Source organism: Marmota marmota, unplaced genomic scaffold (assembly GCF_001458135.2).
Source record: "Marmota marmota marmota unplaced genomic scaffold, marMar, whole genome shotgun sequence".
NCBI lineage: Eukaryota > Metazoa > Chordata > Mammalia > Rodentia > Sciuridae > Marmota > Marmota marmota.
Window position 1 is genome coordinate 26,096,187 of NW_026000005.1, and position 20,424 is coordinate 26,116,610.

The 20,424-nt window shown below is 41.5% G+C and overlaps 1 protein-coding gene across 2 annotated transcripts in view; it reads right to left on the reverse strand.

The window, feature by feature from the left end:
- Klf7 (Kruppel like factor 7) overlaps positions 1-19,488 on the reverse strand; it is an 89,221-nt gene extending 69,733 nt beyond the window's left edge. The window contains exons 1-2 of one of the 2 annotated variants that reach the window (XM_015481309.2): positions 19,339-19,488; positions 18,464-18,703 (exon numbers count right to left, since the gene is read on the reverse strand). In XM_015481309.2, the coding sequence (XP_015336795.1) occupies positions 18,464-18,565 (102 nt within the window). In that variant the 5' untranslated portion in view covers positions 18,566-18,703; positions 19,339-19,488. Of the gene's footprint in view, positions 1-18,463; positions 19,035-19,338 lie in introns of those variants that run through there. The other variant, XM_048808408.1, reaches the window with a different exon arrangement.
- Positions 19,489-20,424: the final 936 nt, after the last annotated feature.

Genomic DNA, 20,424 nt, shown 5'->3' on the forward strand with positions numbered 1-20,424 from the left:
ATTGTGCTTAAGAAAATTAAGACTAATGATCATATGTGAAGGTCAAAAACAGTTTTAAGCAGAATAGAAAAAGTATAAAAAGTAAAAATTTCCCTTTCTTTGTCCCTAGGTATCCTCCCCCATCAATAAGTGCTAAAATGTTATTTTATTTGAAATATTATGTGCATCAGCCTGTATAATAGACATTTTTATTCCTTTTCTCCTCTCATTTATATAGAAGATGATTTGCTTTCATTTTATCAGTTGAAAGACCCCAGGTACAGGAAGGCTGGGGGGAGGGGAGGCCTGGATGCTTCTCTCTCGTCTTTCCTCCCCTTGCCTATAGCTCGCCGGTACCCCATCAGGGCTTCACCCCTTTTTTCCTAGGCATTTCTTCAACCACATCCTCTTACACACAGAGTGTGCCTTGAAATGGAATAATAGTATAGCTAATAAGATATTGCCATTGGAAGAAGCTGGGGAAGGGCACATGGGCCTCTTTGTATTATTTCTGAAACTTCCTGAAGGTCTATAACTATTTCAAAACAAAAAGTTTTTTGTTTCTTTTTTTAATGAAGTAATTCAGCACTTAATGGAGAAAGGCTCAATGGAGGACCCTAACCTGAGAGGAAGACAAGTAACTAATTAATGACGATGTGCTTTGATAATATTATATGCCAAATGTGGACATCAGCTCCTGGCCTGGCTGCTTCCATAATCCCCTGTGAGCCAGAGTAGTAACTTCAGCCAGTTTTTTGAAATGTTTTAGGACATGTTTGATTTTCTTTAAAGAACAAAATAATGTTTTCCAATAGAGCTCATGGTTGTGAACTTGGAATGTTACCACTTTATTTAAAGCATTTTATTTTTTTTAATAGTAGAGTGAGGTTCTATGCTTTTTAAAAAAATCAAAACTAAATCTTAAAAGTACATAAATATTTAATTTTGCAGAGAAAGGTATGGCTCTCCAGATGGGGAGGCTATCCAACTCATGATCTCAAGCATTTTATAGCCTCACTTCCCTGCAAATCACACTGATGGCAAAAGCCCAGCTGCATGCTCAAGTGTTTTGTCACATTCCTGACCCCAGAATCAAATTGCTCGTGTGGGAGGTTGAGCCAAAGGTATGTCCCAACAAGGCCCTAGGGAAGGTTCTGGAGGCTGACATTCCTGTCCTCCTTCACCTCTTCTTCCCCAAGGAAGTCTAAAGCTAGGGCCAACAGTAGCAATGAACTTCAGGGACATCACCCAGTGCTACCCAGAGTCTACCCAGGAAGACGAAAGGAAAGGGGCCTGCCCAAGTCCCTGGACACCACTGCCTCCCAGGAAATGTAAGCTTTCACTTTGTATGGATGTATAATGACAGAGCTACTCATCCCCAAGGATAGATGGGCTAAACATTGGTGGCCCTTAAATCAAAAGATTGGATTTTTTTTTTTTTAATTCTGATTTCCAGTAGTTCTTGAAAAAACAGATCTGGCTAAAGATACTGTGTTCCTTTAGAGCAGCATCTGGCTAGAGCTGAATGGCATTTTCCCCTTCAGATGGAATCTGGACTATGTTGTCACAGTCCCCAACACTCACTCTTGCCTTACACTCTGCCTGCCTCGCTCTTCAACACTACCAGCCTGGCTCCCAGGGCCATCTTTAGGACTCCTGCTCCCCTAATTCTCTTTGCCAATATCCACTTTGAGGGGAAGCATCTCCTATCATCTCTACCACCATCTAGTCTCCATCGTCTAAATTCTTGATGCCTTTTACATATGACATACCCGGTCATCACCCAGCCCTCTAATGTCCCCCCTTTTGTTCAAGACCATAAGAACAAAGGCTTGTCTCCTAACACCCCACTCTTTGTTCTAGCTACAGCATGCACTTTCCATCAGCTCTTAGGGGCTGATAAATCTTTTTCCAAGTACCACCCAGTCATGTTGATTCCTTCATCAAAAATAAGAAATTGGTGTGGTTTCCTTTCTGTGATGAATCTTCAATAAATTTCTGGGAAGAAAAATTTTAAATATGTTAAAAACAACACCCCCACTCAGAGCTGTCACTCTCTCTCCAGGAGGTTCTCTGCCTTTGTCTTCCACATTAGCTGTAAGTTTTTCTAGCATGATCACTGCTGAGGTTCAGCAGGGGTGCCAGACTTGCACAGAGGAAGGGGTCTCCTGGGCCCACACCCCAGGCTTGCCCACATCTGCTCTACTGGAAATGCCATTAGTCGTCGAAGAAATCACCAAGGATCCATCCTGGCTGACTCTTGTGCTCTCTCGGCTCAGTATAGCACTGTCCAGTGTGGATACAGCACCCTGGCCACAGGTGCTGGTGACAGGAATACACCAGAGAGCCTCTCAAAGACAAGGTTCCATTTATGTCCTCATGCCCACCAGAGCTCCGGGTGAGAGGGTACTTTGCACTTGACACCTGGACCCCCAAACCCCTGCCAGTATGGTGCCTGCCTTAAATAGTAAGGTGAGCCTGAGCATGGTCAGTGAAGGAGTTCATGGGGGTTGGCCAACAATGCAATGCAGCCCTGGTGTCTGAGAGTTCAGCTTGCAATTACCTGCTACCAAGGTTCCCTCTGGCTGGGATAAGAGTCCGCAGTTCCAGATAGCAAGATGTTCCTCTGTCACCTCACCCCCAGTGTGGCATAAACTGGCAGGTTTCCCAGCAAGTCAGGCTCTCAGAGGTCCTGGGAAGCTCAGGACTTCCTATTCAGGTAAGTCCCCATCTTCTTATCATTTAACAACATGTGACAGGGCATTGTTGATGAGTCATTAAGCCACACAGACTTCCACTTTCAGAAGCAAACTGCCCTCAGAGCTCTCACTTCCACCCCCAAACCTAAACTTCCTTCATTCCTGGGTACCATCACACACATACACACACACACACACACAAATGCACACAATTGCTTTGTGAGTGTGGTAACATATTTTAATGATAAAAAAAATGTGTTTAAAATTTTAAAACAAATGTATTATTTTTAACCAGAATTTCTGACAAGCTCTAAAGCAGAGATTTAAGTTTATTTTCATAAAATGTAGTTAAAAGTGAACACACAAATTCATATATAAGAGTTTTATGTCCTCATTTAGGTAATTGGTAGAAAAGTTTTCAAAATGCCACAATTAAGCGACAAGTAACAGCCCTGTTTGAACAAATCAGCTACTAAGTTTCCACTCAGAAAACAGTAGAAATCTCAAGAGAAAGAAAGTCAACAAGAAGCATTAGTTTAAAGCTTGAAACAAAAGCTTCCCCTACCAGGGAATAGAACACAATAACAGTGCATAGCGCATGACAGTTCACAAAGCACTTTCACATCCAAATATCATTTGATTATAACAATCCTATTATTATAATTCCCCCACTGCAGATGGGAAAATGTGGTTGAGTAATTTGCCCTGGTTTATACTTTAAAAGTTAGGACTAAGTTCCACATTTTCCAATGGCAAACCCCTCGAATTTTCCAGAACACCCGTATTTCTCAGACTTCGTTTTCCTTCCACCTTCACACATTTTTTTACAACATTCCATCTGTACAATCATTCCCCAATTTTTATTTTTCAGTTTTCTCCCTAAGGCTGCATGTGTTTAAATTTTTTTTCCTACAAATGTCCATTGATAAATGATCATCATAAACTTGAAAACAATAAAATCAAAACAATATTATGAACTTTTAAGTGGACGTTTGTCTGTCAGAAGCTCTGGGTCTGAAACCTGTTCTCTTTATTAAAAATAACAATAATCAAAGGAAGGGAGGGAGGGAGGAGGGTGGGAGAGAAGAAGAAATTATCAATCCTTGAAAAATGTTAAAGAAGCTCCCTCAAAGCCGACTTTTTTCCTCGAGGTAGAAGGAAACCTCTTAGGTTATTTAACTCTGTGTTCACAGAGCCCCATGGAGTGCAGCCCACCCTTTGAGAAGCATTGTTCTAAGTCATGCCACACCATGCATTGTGTTAACATGCAAATGTACTGAAAAGGGGCTCAGGATTCTTGAGAGTCTAATACTCACTTGGACTTAATGATCCCTAAAGCTCAGGCAGGTTATTTGCAAACTGAAGGGGAGAAGGAGGGATCAGAATGAAATGTTTAGTGCTCCTAAGAAAGTTTTAATATTTGCAAAATCCAAGTCTTGTGGATGTAAAAGCAGGTATGTGTACACTGGGTAGAAGGAAAAATGGTTTGCATTCTGCTTCTGCTATGTAGGAAAACCTGCAAAGACATCCTATGTCCACATGTCAGCCTTTATTCATATCTTTTTCTTCCTTTGTTCCTTTCTAGAAATATTTTTTCAGAAATATTTTAATACTAGCTAATTCACCTAGTAAGACAAATACTTATTGGTTTTGAAAAAAAATAATACAAACAGAGAAAGAGAGAGCATGCCACGATGATGACCTTGGGCCTTCACTTAGCCATCAGAAATTTTTGAAAAGTAACCGGAGATTGGAGAAAAGAAGATCTCCTCCAAGTAATTCAAAGGAATGGCTGTTTTTAACCGGAAAAGAATGACCCTGAAAATCCCCATCTGGTCAACCTAAATGATATCCTGAGTAATAGAAGGAAGCCAATATAAAAGAACAATTCTTTTAAACACCCCTAATGTACAATAGCACCCTGAAAGCATTTGAAAATGCAGGCCAAGTGCCTTGCTAGCAGTTTTTGAATGCTGAGGGGAGGAAGAAAGTAAATGATTTTATTCTCAGGAAAGTACATTATTATAATACCTTGGACTTCTTCACACAAAAAGCATCACTTCCTCAGTGAAACAAGCCCTTTAAAATCCACTTCCACACACACACACACACACACACACACACACACACACAAAGGCAATTAAAACAGTTAGTGGAATTATGTACAATGTGTATCTACGTCAGACTAAGAAAATTCCAGATCGGGTTACACATTTTTCTTCCAAGAAAAGGGGTTTTTCCCACCACTGACCAGTTGGGTCTCTGTGAGAGGAAAAAGAGACCATGCTTTTTTGTTAATGGGGGATGTCTAATAAAAAAAAATGTTTGATATTATTCCAATTGACTCCTACTGAGACCAAGAAGAGGCTCCACATACAGGAAACTTAAGAGTCAGTTTCCAAGTTGGAAAATGTTGCAAATACCAATAAAGAATGAACATGCTCAAGACAACTGCTCAACCCAGGCAGGGTGAGGGCTGAGCCAGATGGTCTTTTCCATCCCAGATTTCGATGATCTACAACAGAACCTGGATGACTAGGAAAAAGTGAGATGCAATTTGGAAATTGCTTTATAAAATAGAATCCCAAACAAAGACATTCAACAAGACGGAGAAATTGAAAAAGAAATTAAAATGGATTCTTGGTGAGAGCAGAGAGTAAACCAGCATGAAATGGTACAGAGAAATAAAGGTTGTCCCCCAACCATAGGTTTTTGGAGGGAAGGTGACTTAGAGTACTCCTAGTCTAGGGAGGTTACAAACCCAAATGCATGCTCATTGGACCAGATCAGAAATTAAGTTAGGTGGAAATCGTGGAGACATGGTTAACTGAAAAGTATATGATTGTGTCTAAAAGCATCCAAGTTAAAAAGAAAATTGAAATATGCATGCTGGACAAATAATGTACATCTTTACGTCACTATAGCCTAACAGCTTACTGTTTAAATCTCTGATAATCTTACTATTCTTAACAGAAAAAATGTATCATTTTTTGAGAAGCACAGAATGGTGGCTGTATGTAGCAGAGCCAAAGCACTAGACTTATGCTACACCCAAGAAGAGGTTAAACAGGGGAAAAAAAAAAGAATGAAAAAGAAAAGAAATTAAGGCAAAAGTCTTCTGAATGCCTTTTGGTTCAGTTATACCAATTTTATATGGTTTATTCTTTCAAGGACAAATTAAATTATCAACTACTTAAATACAAAGTTATTGAAGATTAGTTGAAGATACAAAGGGAAATTATGCTTAAAAAAAAAGAAAGAAAGAAAAAGTAAACAATTAAGTGACCAGAAAGTCAGACACTAAATTTAAAAGGAAAAAAAAATGGCCAAGTCTGTGGCCCTGAGTGAGATATGACAAAAAGAGTCCATAATTTCCATTTTACAAATAGGAAAAGTGAGGCACTTACAACTGTTGTTTCATAGTTTGTTATTTAAAATGTATTTTTTAAAGTTATGGGTTCAGGGTTCCTTCCAGGTACTCTCCCAAGGGAGGTAAGCAAAATCTTTTCCATTCCTGCTATTGGTTAATACACATTAAGAAAATGACTACACTTAAAAATATTTTTTAAGTGTTATTCCAGGGGGGAAAAAGTTACCTTTCAGATACATTAAGTGGTATAAAATCTTCCCAGGAAAGCCCAGGAAGTGGAGGGAAGGATGAGAACATCCCTCCACCCCCACCCAGGGCAGCTGGAAGCAGACCAGACAAAGAACTGGAGCCCAACTCCGCTGTGCTAGTCAGCGGGACTTTCCTTCCCTGGTTTCTATATATCTAAGCAAACAACAAATGCACGACCCGCAGAAGGAGGGAATTCAGTCTTCACACCAGGCTGGCATCTCTAAAATAAATCTCTCCATAGGTACAAGGCTAAACCTTAAACATGAAGAAATAATCTTTGAGTTTTATAGCAGCATATGCATGTTTCTGCCCCTCCCCCATAAAACTCCCAACAGGAACAACCACATCAAACGACTGCTTTTCAGAAGCCAATTCAAAAACACCCTACTTTATCACAGAAAGAACATTCCTTATATATGTGAGCACCTCCATTATGTCTTATTTGAAGGAGGAAAATGTAATAAAAATCCTATCTGAGATATTTATAGATCTCATAAAACCTGATTCGCTCTCATAAGCTGCTGTAAACTCAGTCATCAGGTAAGGCAGAATGGCAGGTGTGGTAACCAGCACTGTATTATGTTATATGTGCCTAATTCTGGCTCCTAAAAAAAATAATAATAATAAATAACTGCATGCTGGAAAAACTTAGGAGAAACAAGTCAAAAGACTACAGAGAAAGAAAGGGAACAGGCTGGATACCTGCATAAGCAAGCACACAAATTCCAAGGATGTCACCCTAAATCCAGTTTCTGGGGGGGGCAATATGTATTTCTATTCTTTCCCCAGTTCTAAGTACAAGTTCTTAATGACAGCTTCTCCGTGGATGGATAAAGGAACACCAGAGCCAATGCCTGCCATTCTGACTTCCCCACCTTCCCTTCATTCATTCTTTCTTAGACACTCTCTAGGCTCACTGGGATCTTCAAGCACCTAGTGACACTATTTCGAGAAAGAGCATTGTGCCATTTTGTACTATCATTGACAGAGAGAAGCAGAAGGATGGAGCGTTCACTGAGTGGCAGCTCAGTCAGAGAGCCAATTCTTAGGTAGGAATTTGTAACTTTATGTCACATTCAGTGACTTTCGCAGGGTTCCACCTGTGCCTGATGTCAAAGCCTACATGCAATGTGTCTATGAAACAGTGTGACCTTAAGGAGTATTTGCACAGACTAGCCTATTTATAGATGAGAAAACCAATGCCCAGAAAGCAAACAGACCAGTAAGCTATTCCAGTCCATACAGGTCCACTGACTGCCAGTCTACTACTCTGGCTTCTGCCCTGATGTCTCCTATCTAACCAGGAGTCACTATAAATATAAATAGAGTGTGGGGCAGACTGCCTAGGCTTGGATTCTGACTCAAAAACTATCAGGCTGTGATTCTAGGCAAGCCATTTAATACCCAAAACCCTAATGTCTCCATCTATAAAATGGGGATAAGCAGAATATGTATTTCCCAGGATTGCTGTCAAGAATAAATGAAATAATGAATATAAGGTGCTCAAAGGAGATAATCTTCAGGAAGTAGCTGATTATATATATACATACACACACACACACACACACACACACACACATTCACATAATATAACTATGATGACAGGAAGAATAGCCAGATGGGAAGAGGGATGAGAAAAATATATCCACTACTTGTTTGCTTTGCAGCCACAGTAAGACAACTTGCTTAATCATCCTCTAGCCCAATTTTCTCACCTCTGAATGGTAAGTTCTGTAATATCTGCCTGTTCCTTAGTTATAGCAAGGACATGTCAATAAGAAACCATGAAAGAAACACCCCGAGCCCTTCAGAACAACAGCTCATACAGATGTTTGTAAGACACTCCTAAGCAATGGGGCATGGTGTATACACAGGTAATTCCAGCAACATGGGAAGCTGAGGCAGGACGATGGCAAGTTTGAGGTCAGCCTCAACAACTTACCAAGACCCTCAGTAACTCAGCAAGAACGTCTCTCAAAATTAAATAAATAAATAAATTTTTAAAAAAAAAAGATCTAGGGATGCAGCTCAGTGGTTAAGCAACCCTGGGTTCAATCCTCAGTATCCAAAAAAAAAAAAAAAAAACTTTTCCTATGCAAACATAAAAATTCCCATCATGCCATCATGCAGCCAATCATATTAAAAGAAGCAAGAGCCTCAAGACAGATAGGAAAGTGCATGTTTTAAGGCTGAGCAATCTTGGAATTCAGAGGTAAAGTCAACAACTCAGGTCTGACATTGAGTAAGATCTCAGTAGCTCACAGGAGAAGCAGTTGTGCATAGGGCCTCCTCACAGAAGAACTCCAACACCACAGGAGGAACTGTGTCCCATGAACTGGGTCTACAGTGGCCACTGGAACAAACGTTAAAAGCTCAAAAGGTAGGGGTAGGGGGTAGGAAGAATCTATTTCTACTCCTTTGTATACGAGCAAATTTGCCGTCTCTCCAAAAATAAGTGCCAACGTTCTGACCACTCCATTGAATTCCTGCTAACTGAGCTCTGAAAGGTGAATGTTAGAGTGGGGTCAAGAGCAGGCAGGCACTCCCTTGCAGGGCAATGGCTCCGCAGCTAATTGCCATTTTCACAGCTGGGTTGAGCTTTCCAAAAAGCATCCTTCAACCCTGAGCTCTGAGCTCCTCTGCTCTTGCCAACCATATCCCCATCAAAGACAGTTCATAGATGAAACGATGTAGCTATAGTACAAACAATTTTGCAAACATCACAGTTTGAAAAAGGGGTATTTCTAAACCTTCTTTGTGGACATCGCCACAGGCCCACGGTCATGACCACAGGAGCCAAGCCTTCTATGGAAATGGAGCCTGCCTCCTTGCCTGAATGTCTTCAGCAGCAATTCTTCCACAGTTTATTTTGGTTTCTCTTACTAGAAAGATGGTTCCTTTGAAAATACTTTATAAATAAAGTCTACTTCCAAACAGTGTGGTCAGTGAGAAAATGAAGAGCTGGTAGCGAATGCCTATTTGGCATCAGCCAACAGATGTACATCCAGACAGTCATCCCTTTAAACCATGGAGTAGGCAGAGGTAAGTGGAAAATCAGGGCTGAGGACCTACCAAAGACGAATTCTTTGAAACATCACATGGTTGGAACTTCATGCCCAATACCACAGTTTCCAGAAATGGAATTTGACCAGGTTAAGCAAACCCAGGGTAGGTCATAGGAAATGTGAACCAAACAGGACTGCCTTAGACACTTTAAGGTGAGGGAAAGCAAAACAAGAAGAATGAAGAGTTTTTGAGCAGCTGCCATTAACCAGTGAGCTAAATGAAGTGCACATGCCAGCTCTGTTCTGCTTTTTATAAACCACTGGTACACTTAAATTCCAAGTTATACAAGAAATTTGATATTTCAACATAAGAAATAAGGTACCTGCAACTCTGATATAGCATTAATTCTCTAAAGATCTATGGGCTCAGTACCTTGTCTTCATACTGGAATCCCTGGAAGCTTTACAAATACTGATGTCTGGGTCCCTTCCCAAAGGATACTGATTTACCCAGTCTGCAGTGCAGCCCTGATTGGGAACCACTATTAAAAACACAGTCAAATCTTAAGTCATAGTCAGAGCATGCTCCCCAAATAATTATTGAATTCCTAGTATGTGCAAGGCTCTCTAAAAAGCAGACTACATATTAAAAGCTGATTATCAAAATCATAACCAAGGTATCAATTTTGCTTTACATCATGCAACCTAACTGGAAAAATGAGAAGAGAGAGAAAGGGAGAGGGAGAAAAGCAGGCAGGTAGGCCATACTACAAGACAAAAACTACAAAACATCATAAGGAAGTACAAAGTTTTACCCAAGAGTGTAGAAATCAGAGCAATTACTGTCGAAGGGGGAGGGGGGCAGTTTCCTGGAAGATTTGGCAACTCTCTGAAAGTTAAAGAATAGGTAGTATTTGGACAAAGAGAAGTGGGAGGGGTAAGAGGAAGAAGGAGGAAGAAAGAAAAAGATAAAGAAAAAAAATTGTAAAAACAGAAGCAGGAAAAGCACAGTCACTTAATTTGGATGGCAACTACTATACACAAAACAGGCAAGAACTTGCAGATCTTATGTAGGCCCGGCCTTGGAACACCTTGACTCTTAGAAGTCTGCTTTTATCCTGTGTGCAGTAGGGAGCCACAGCCACACAAGTGAGGAAGGCAGAAAGACAATTTCCTGGAGGTGACAGGGGTCTCCCCAGGTGGCAGAAGGAGCAGAAAATTGAAGACCACCAATGTTAATGTACTACAGAAGCCAAAGCAATGAGATTTTTTCAGTTACTTTTACATTTCAATAATGGAATTTTTCAATCTAGAATTTTTTTACAAATTATATTCAAGGGAAAGAGAAGAGTGAAAGATGGATTACAAGTTAAATCTAGAACATGAGGAGAATGGTCATGTTAACAAAAGAAATAAGGAGGCCAGGAAAAGGAAGAGGTCCACGGCAGAAGATGATGAGTTAGGGGTTTGGGACACACTCAACCCAAAAAAGCATTTAATGTTAGTTGCACAGGTCTAATTTTAAAATGCAGGTCCAAAGTGCAGGAAAATATGTGGACTGGATCTATAGATTGGAGAAGAAAAAGAGAAGTCTCCAAATAATTTCAAAAAAGAAAATTCAACTTCTTCTTAGAGGTGAAAGAGATTTGTGAGACAAGTTCCAAGAGAGAACTTCCACCATCAGAATTAGCAGAGATGACAAAAGGGTAAGGAAAGTAAAAAAAGAACCAACCAGATGGGTACAGTGGTGCACACCTATAATCTCAGCAGCTAGGCAGGCTGAGGCAGAAGGTTTGCAAGTTCAAAGCCAGCCTCAGCAATTTAGCAAGGCCCTAAGCAACTTCAAGATGGATACAAATAAAAACTGAAAAGGGCTGCAAATGAAGCTCAGTGGTTTAAATGCCCCTGGATTCAATCCCTAGTACAAAAAAGAAAAAAGAAAACTAGAACCAGGATGTAGGAGCGATAATTGGGGATAGTCGTGAAAATTAGGCCTGCTTCACCATCCAGCCCCCTATGTTAGGCTGAATTCATTCCCTACTCCTTATTAAAGTATGCATTACTTTTTGTTTAAATTTATAAAACATCCCAATTCCATTGCCCATCCAACCCTCTTAAGAATTTTAAACTGCTTCAGAGAAGAATGTCATGGACTGGCACATGGGTTGCTGTTTCACGCCATTCTCTGTTGGCAAGGTGCCATGGAAAAAAAAAAGCCACTGCACATTTGCTCCTCTCTACATAAAACACTGTATCTTTCACCCAACACCCTACCACGTCTGCCTTGATGCACCCTCCTTACGCCCACTCCACTTATTATTTAAATGACAGTACTTTTTATAAGACTAGTGTTGTAATTGGGGGCTTTTTTTTCTAGCACAGTGTATATTTTCCAATTTACCACACATTATTAAAGTGGAAAAGAGATTAAATTAAACAAGTAAAGCTTCTTTGAAATATTCAATAGCTTGGTCTAGGACCCAGGCAATTCCAAAATTCTATGTATTCATATTCTTGGAAGTAAAAAAAAAGGGGGGGGGGATTTTTCTCACCTCCCTTTATGGAGGTGGGGGAGAAGAATGAAAAGCGAGTCCAAGTTTATTCAAAGGCAATGATGGAAAACAAACAAACTTTTGGGCATCTGAAAGAGTCTTGTGCCCTGGAGCCACAGGTGTTAACATAGGGCAGTGGCCTTAAAGACCTCAAAGCCTTGTCTAGCTTCAACAATCACTTGGTCCAACCCTACTCTCTTAAGAGTTGAGAAAACCAAGACCCTTTCAAGAATTACAATTCTAATACTGTATGTTCCTAGCTTTGGCACAGGCTGGGGACCTGACTTTCAATATGACCCTCAGAAAATGTCAATAAATTCATATTCAGAAATAGATATCACATATGGCTCTACATTAATTATCGTAATTACCTAGAATCATTTCCGAATGACTTGTTTCCTGGCCATTACAGACATGTGTATTCATTCACATTGTACACTCATCTGCCATAAGAGTATCCAGCCCCCAACATGTCCTTAACTAAAAGCCTGCCCAGGGTAGAACTGAGGAAATCTCATGTGTGTTTTATAAGCAAGTCTGTAACAATGTACATAAATGCAGATAGGCACAGGCCAGTGAGTATTTAGAAACTCACAGAATTTAAGATTTTTGTTTGTTTGTTTTGTTGCAACTGTGTTCTACTGTGTGTGTGTGTGTGTGTGTGTGTGTGTGTGTGTTTTAAAACATGTTTTTTTCTCCCCTGCTATTCAAGTTCCTAGGGGAAAAAATCTACACCCAACTCTACTTTGCATCACTCAAACCTAGTATTTTGCACAAAACAATAGGTATAATATTTTCTGGATTTAATATAAATAAGAAACCCCCACAAGGTGTAGGTCCATCTACCAGTTCAATCAGGAATGGTCTCTCCAGGAAAGCAGTCGGCTCTCCCATATCAAGCAGGCTGACAGTAGACTCACACCAAGGCTGCCACAGACACTCAGCTGTAACATCTACACATCAAGCATGTGGTGGGTACAGCTGCTCCAATGCAGAGTCGAATAGACAGAATACACTGCAGAGGACCAATTTCTCAGAGTCACACCAAATATCAAGTGAGAAAAACAAAACGACCCAAGGCAATGGAAATGAGTCTGCAAATTAACAGCAAACAATTAGGCCAAGAGGAGAAGTAAGATCATGACCCATCTTAGGTCAAAGCATGTCCTAGTGATGCCAATACTTTATTTATTGGGGGAACTCTTACATTAGGTCTAATAGGATAGTTTATCTCGTGAATGTTCTAAAATGAGCATACAATGTAACAAGAGAAGAAGTATTTTTTAACTTCTCAATGAAATATGTAACATTAATGATTAGATACTGTAACTTCTTCTAATTTGAACACTATTCTTAGCTATAGTTTTCTGATCACTGTACCTGGTAAACTTTGGCAATCTGGGGTTGAAACATCTCCACCAGTTTATGCTAAACAAACACTGAGCTGATTTGGGAGAACAAAGGGACTTGGAGAAGACTAAACCTCAGCACCTCACCTTCTTGGCATTGCTCAAGTTAAGTTGGGGAGCTGTCCTAAACTTTCAGCAAATCCCTATTCTAACACTCATGCTAACTGACATAAAGAGTGAACCAGAATCGCAGAGGCATTCTCTGCACTCACCAGCCATAGGTGATTAAAAACCTGTCCCAGAGTACTACAAACTGCAAAGATGGGGGCATCTACAAACCAGGCAGCTATCCGAGCACCTGTCCTATCTCACAGGAGACACTGTGACTGGCTCGAGTAAGCTATATTCTTCTTTCTCTAATAAGCACAAAGTGATGAAAGATGACTACAATGCCTGTACTAAAAAAGTTAAAATACGGGAATTCTCTGAAAGGAGAATTTGAAGACTTATAAGAGAATGGCTATTTAAAAACCCCATTTTGACCCTCTCTAAACTATCCCATTTAAGTGGAGAGGCAAATTAGCCCCCATAGGCATTTATATTTAGAATGGGCTGAGAGAGAGGAAGAGCCCACATTTGAACACTTAAGGTCTCTGATATGCCCATCCATAAATCATTTCAGGGCAAAGCTGTCACCCTGCATCTTCTGCTCTGCCTTTTAAATGGATGGGACCCCAATATCCCATTCTCCTCAGGGTAGGGAGTGGGGGTGGGAGATTCATGGAGAACAAAGAACAGTGGTTTCCTTTTCCCCCTATTCAGGACAGATGAAGTAAAAATATCTGCATCGAAATCTTCATCCACTCTAAAATACTAAATTTCAAACAGGTAGACTGAACAATAATGATTGAGAGCCCCTAAATCCACACAAAGATGTATCTATTAAAAGAACATGAAAATGAATTTATTAAAGAAAGGCTAAGTGTGTGATTGATTGCCTTCACATGTGCTTTCATTTTTAAAGCTACATTTATTTAGTGATTGCATCCTCATAAAGCAAAATCTGGATTAACAGGGGAAATTCTAATTTTTTTTTAATCCACCAAGACACTGTTTTGAATAAAGAAACAGATTTACAGTTAGTAAGAATGCACAAATTAAATATATTTTTAAAAGCCAGCTATTTTATCCTTTCAGCATGGTTACTAAGGCTCCTTTGTGTCTACAAATTTCTCAGGGTGGTGCTGTTGCCAAGAAATTCTAATTCATGACAAGGTTTTCTGCAAATTGGGGACAGTGGCAAACCTGCGGATGGACAGATCCTACAGTTTGCTTTGTTTTTCTGCCTGAGAAAGTACCTAGGTGTTTAGGCCTGGAGAAGGCAGGCAAAGGTAAGATCATACAAAGGGAAAGGAAATGTTAGTCATAGACTAAATCCCATCCCTGGTACCAGGAGGCTATTCTTGGAAGGCAAGGATTTCTTTCTGTAGGTTTTCCCCTAGAGATGCCTCCTACCAAAGGCCCTCATAAAAAGTGTTTCAGGGTGCCTGAAACCAAGATGAAATTGCAGTGTTATGGGGACACTTTAGTCCTTACAGTGGCCAAGTATGCCATTAGATTAAAACAATGGGGGAATGGAGGAGGAGGGAAGAATGTTCTATGATTTATTTATTTGTTTCCAGTAGCAGTGGAAAATTTTCTCCAAGCAAAAGGGAGGCCTGAAACTGACCCCATCTGCCAATTATGAATCAGCATTAACAATGAACATAAATGCAGAAGAGATTTCAAGTAAACATGCCATCCATGCCCCTCAATGACATGAAGCAAAGTGAAGTCCAGGTAAGACCTAGAGCATCATTACTTGACTTGTACTCAGGGAATAGCCAGCTAGGTATAATGAATAAATAAAAGTCTAGAAGTCTTTTAAATAGTCTGAAAAAAAAAAAGTATTGTGTCAAATCCTTTTTATTCTATTGGCAATAAAAGTCATGAATGGGTCTCCCTTTATCTGCCATCAAATTATACCCTATAATCTCCTCCAGCTTCTGTCCTACCCTTGACTTTTTCCTACTTTTGCTCAGACAGCTCTTGGAAATTTTCCTGCAAGTTTCCAAAGAGCTTAAGGCTGGTAGCCTTAAGAGTTGTGTCAGCTGAATTCCATAAAATAATAGACCACATAAGCACAGTGTAATTTACAGTTATATGACAGGGAGAGATGATGTTACTTGGGCCAAGTGCTTAAGTATGCAGTCAGAGCCCAGGAATGGAGAGCTGTTAATGTGGGATGTCCATTTGGGTTTTTAAATTATACCAGCAATGATTTTTCAGAGTTGGAGCAGTATGCAGCTACAGCATCACTGCCTGAAAATCCAATGTCAAAATGATAATGATCTCCAAGACAGGAGGTGGCCCTGTCATAGTCCGGGACTTTGTCACGGGCTCATTGACACAGGAAATTATCCTATTTCATAAGTTTGAAATAAAATCCCCCAAATAGTCCATCCTCAATTACAAATGCACAAATGTTCTTGGGTTTATCATCCTAGACACTCTTTCCTCTAGAAACCAAATCAGATTATGTGGATCTCAGTATTTCGCTCCTCTCCCCGAGGCCAGGTACACTGCTCACTTTAAGAAGAACATCTAATAATTACTCCTCATTTGACCTCTAAAATCTGATTACCCCACAGCATCAGGAAACTTCCTCCTGCCTGGGGTTCTTTGCAGCAACCTTCTCAAGCTGTTTTGAGCAAAGGAGTCTCAAAATTTCACCATCTGATGGTTGATTTGGAACCAAGAGTTGCATATAATCACTCCCCCCACTTAGCAGTAAGGGGGTTCAGAGAGGGGAAGGAAGGAAGAGATGGTGATGGAGGCTAGAGATGTTGTCATCAATGTGAACTTAGGGTCCTAGTTACCTTTATATAGAGAGAGCAGTTGTGGCTGCAGAGCAGTCATGGAGTGGTACCTTGTTTATAATTGCTCACCCACAACTTATGTTTCTGTACAGACTATGAGCAAGCCTCCGAAATAATTTGGTAAAAGGTTTGAGAATGAGAGCAGTTGGAGGGAGTTAAGGTAAAAAATAAGGAAGGGGTTCAGAGGGACGAGAATTCCTTTGCCTGCAGATAGAAACTAAGCTAGAGGTTCCTTGAATGGGGAGGAGGGGAAGGGAGGAGGAGGAGAGAAGGGAGAGCAGAGCTGGCTTCAGAGGAGACAATAGAGCTAATCTATCCCCTAATTGTCAGGCCACTGATGTTTCTTTGCAGATCTAGAGTTTCTCCTGGAGGGTCTAGCCAGATCTAGAAAAGCAGGTTTCCTCTGGAGAGGCCTTCCCCCAAAGCAGGCTTTACTACTGCGAAAACTTGAACCAAAACAAAGTTGTGTGATTCATCAGGAGGGAACGTTCTAACAAATAAAGCCAACTTTCTTCCCTCCAACACTGCTTAACAGTCACAAACAAGGGCTGCCTTGGGCAAGCTGACTAAATCAACAGATTCCCTTCCCTAACCTGTCTAGACAGTCGTTAATATGCAACTGATTCGACACCAATGAGCTGATAGTGTGAAATGAAGGCGATTTAGAAAACGAAATTCTGGCAACATTTTAGTTAATTAGCATGCAAAATAAAAGAAGGAAAAAGATCCAGTGAGATCCTTCATGAGATAAAGTCTTGTTAAGAACGAGGGAAAGAAGGCAATGAAGAAATGCTTTATGCTACAAATGTGTGAACTGTGCATGTATTGAGACAGAGTAGAGAGTATCTGCCAGCATCTTCAGACAGGAATGCATGTGAGGACACACAGACACCAAAGGCCAACACCTGAAGGAAATCTTGCAGCTTCTAACCAGAGAACAACAACAAATAACAATGGTACAGTCAGAGGATCAGCTTTACCATTGGGCTACTCATACCAAAAGCCAAACCTCTCTCACTAAAGCAGCAACTGTTACATCGCAGCCTCAAGCTGGCAAATCCTGCTTTGGATCCTGGCAGAGGAAATTCAGCCGTTCATTAGCCTTAACAAGCTGCTGTCACTGAGCAGAGAAGTTACAAGAGCAGCCACACACCAAGCCTCTCAAGGGCAAGTGGGTGTCTCCAGGACGGACTGGACAAGTTCACACTTTCGATGTGCAAATCCAGACCATCTTCTTGGACTTTCCATGGTGCATATTGTTGGGTTTTTAAATACCCGTCTGTCCCCCCCACCCCACCCCCCACCATCTTTCCTGCAGAATGTCCCCTCAGCAGCTTCTAATCCCTGCTGGGGGAAAAGAAAAAAAAAAAAAAACACTTTTTTTGCAGTAGACCCAGCACTTTCCACTGACCAGCATTTTCTTTATTCCACTTCACAAAGCCCAGTGAACTTATCCCTAGCCCTGCTTCATCCTCCCTGGGACGCAGAGCCAACTTGGCACGGGTGCCCTTCAGCATCCTAGGAGTTTCTTAACTAGTCCTCCAAGACAAAGTCAGAGGCGTGGAAGCACACACCACCCTTTGTCTGAGGTTTTGCTATCTAACTGGAGAGGGACCCCAAACAAAAAAAGAGAAACAAGGACACATGTAGAGGGTGTTTTGGGGTTTGTTTGTTTTTTTGTTTTTTTCCTTAGAGGCATTACACTGGGGAAACCTACAAGGAATTGTCAGCCTAAGATAGACACATCTTCCCGTCCTCCTTGTAGATATCCTTGAGTACCTTTTGTCACTGGGCTCCTCTCCCTAGGTCCACATTCTAATCTCAAAATCAAGCTCCTGTTCTTTATTGACACTCGCTAATTACTGGGAAAACACTCCGCTTTGCTCCCCCCACCCCATCTGACAGTCGTCAGCAGCAGTTGAAATAGATGAACCTGATTTAAGGTACCAAACAGGTAGAGATCCGTGGATGTAGAGATGTGGTATACTGTCAGCGATCGCTTCTAAAGCCCGAAACCACCTATCCACCCGGCTCCTCCGAACCCCAAAAGTTCGGCAGGTCTCCGCTGGGGGACAGGGGTGTGCGCAAGGATGTGTGTTGGTGACTGAAACACAGGCAGCTCGGACCGGCTGCTCAGCTCGGCACACTAAGGGGTTAGGGGTGGGTGGAGAGGTAAGCGCATATGACTCTTTAAGAAAACATTTTAAACAACATACAGCCAAAAAGGAAAAAAAAAAAACATAAAACAAACAAAAAAAATTTCAACCCAGAGCCCACACCAACGCAGCCCCTGCATCTCCGCCGCCACCACACGATTTACACAAGTAATTTAAATCATTCACCTGCTGCCAGGTCTCCTCCAGGGATGGCAAAGCTGAGAAGTAGCCGGTGTCGTGGACAAGTTGTAGCTCCTGGAATATACTATAACTAGCCAACACGTCCATGCTGCTGCTGCCGGGCAAAACGGGAGGAGAAACCCTCCCCCGAGCACAGTTGGGTCTGTTTGTTTGTCAGTCTGTCTGGCTCACCCCCCAAGAAGGCAGACATCCAGTGGCCCTTTTGTTTTGTTTTGTTTCAGTCAACTAAAAAGAAAAAAAAAAATCAATGCAGGAGAGAGGGAGAGAGGAGGTGAGAGAGGAGAGAGTGAGTGGGGTGGATGGAGAGAGGCATCCAGCGTGTACAGTGCAGATGACTGCCAGGAAAAGGGGACTTCACGGGAGTAACAATTCCCTTCCAGGGCTCTAATCACTCCAGCTCGTGGATCAGGAAGGGGATGCAAACTCACTGACACGAAGCTGCCATCTATTTCTGCAGCGCTGTTCGCTCCTAATGCAATCTTTGCTCTTTATTTTGGGAGGTTGCATTTTTTTTTTTTCTCGCGATCGCTTCTCTCCCCCTCACCCCTTCCCTTCCCTACCCTCCCCACCCCCCACCCATCCTTGCTNACCAGAGAGAGCGGCCTATGCCCGCCCCGGCGCGGTGCGCAGTCCCCGCCCCGACCCGCGCGACGCGGTGCGCGCGGCCGACACCGCCCTCCCGCGTGTTTCTTCTGACCCCAGTCCGAGACCCTGCTCCTGATGCCCAGCTAGAGTAGATTGAAAACGTGCCTGCCCTTGAGTGGGCGTTAAAGAGAAGAGCGGGAGCCAGCCTAGACCTGCCCCCCCCGCCCCTGGCTGGGGACTGGCAGCTTGCTAAAGGGTCTTTATGTGAGGCTTACCGTATGGCTTTGGCGAGGGGGTCTATGCAGAGCGAGGATGGGAAGCTGAGGAACCCGATTGTTTTCTGGAGCTGGGATATAGAGATAGATTCTGTTATCTCTAAGATAAAACCCCTGCACAGTACGTGTTGTTTGAGTTGACCAATTGTTTGCTTGACCTTAAATGGTTAGTGTGGTTCAAGCTTCTCCAAAATGCACTGCTAGCTGAACTTCTACTTTTGAGATGATTGCAGAATTCAGCACTTAAGAGATGAGAAACTTCCTTGTGCCTTTAGTGGAAAAAATAGACTTACCTTGATCGCCTTCTTCATCTTTCCCTGCCTTTGACCATGAGGGCCTCCATATCACAATATTTGAAAGATTGTTTTGTGGAACAAGCACAACTTGAAATATAGTTCCAGGGGGAATTAAACAAATTACTGGAATTGAAGAAGGGATAGTTTATTCACTTGTTAATGTCTGGAATTCTGCTGGTCGTATTTACAGCATTCATTGTATAATTGGCACATTTACTCTAAGGTAGATGCATGGAATGTGCTGCCACTCACTAGCTGCATGACTTTCAGTGAATTACTGGGTCAAAGCTTCTGCCTACGGTCTCAGAAACAGGAATACTGATATGTGCCTTGGCCAGTTATCAAGAGTCAAAATGACATTTGTGACTCACCTAGCATAGCATCTGGCACTACTAGGTGAATACTAGGTGTTACTATCATTGCCTCCAGACTTTAGCTAAGTGTACTAAATAACATATGAACTAATAGGCCCCATGGGGAACATGCCAGAATCATCCAGATAGAGAGAAAGCAGAAATCCCTTGCTAATTTGTTGTAAGATCTTGCCTTCTTATCCTCCCCACCCCATGCTATCTTTGGAAGACCAGGGTGCACTTAGCAGGAAGCCATTGAGAGGCACTGGGGTAGAAGATATGTTTCTGAGTTACAGGGAAATGAAATGAACTTAGATACAGGGAAAAAGGCAAGTCAACACCAAAGCATATAATTTGGTGTTTGTGACTCAAGGAAATTAAGTTTTTTATTTTGTTACAATATTAACATTTTTTAACAAAGTATGACATTTATTAAC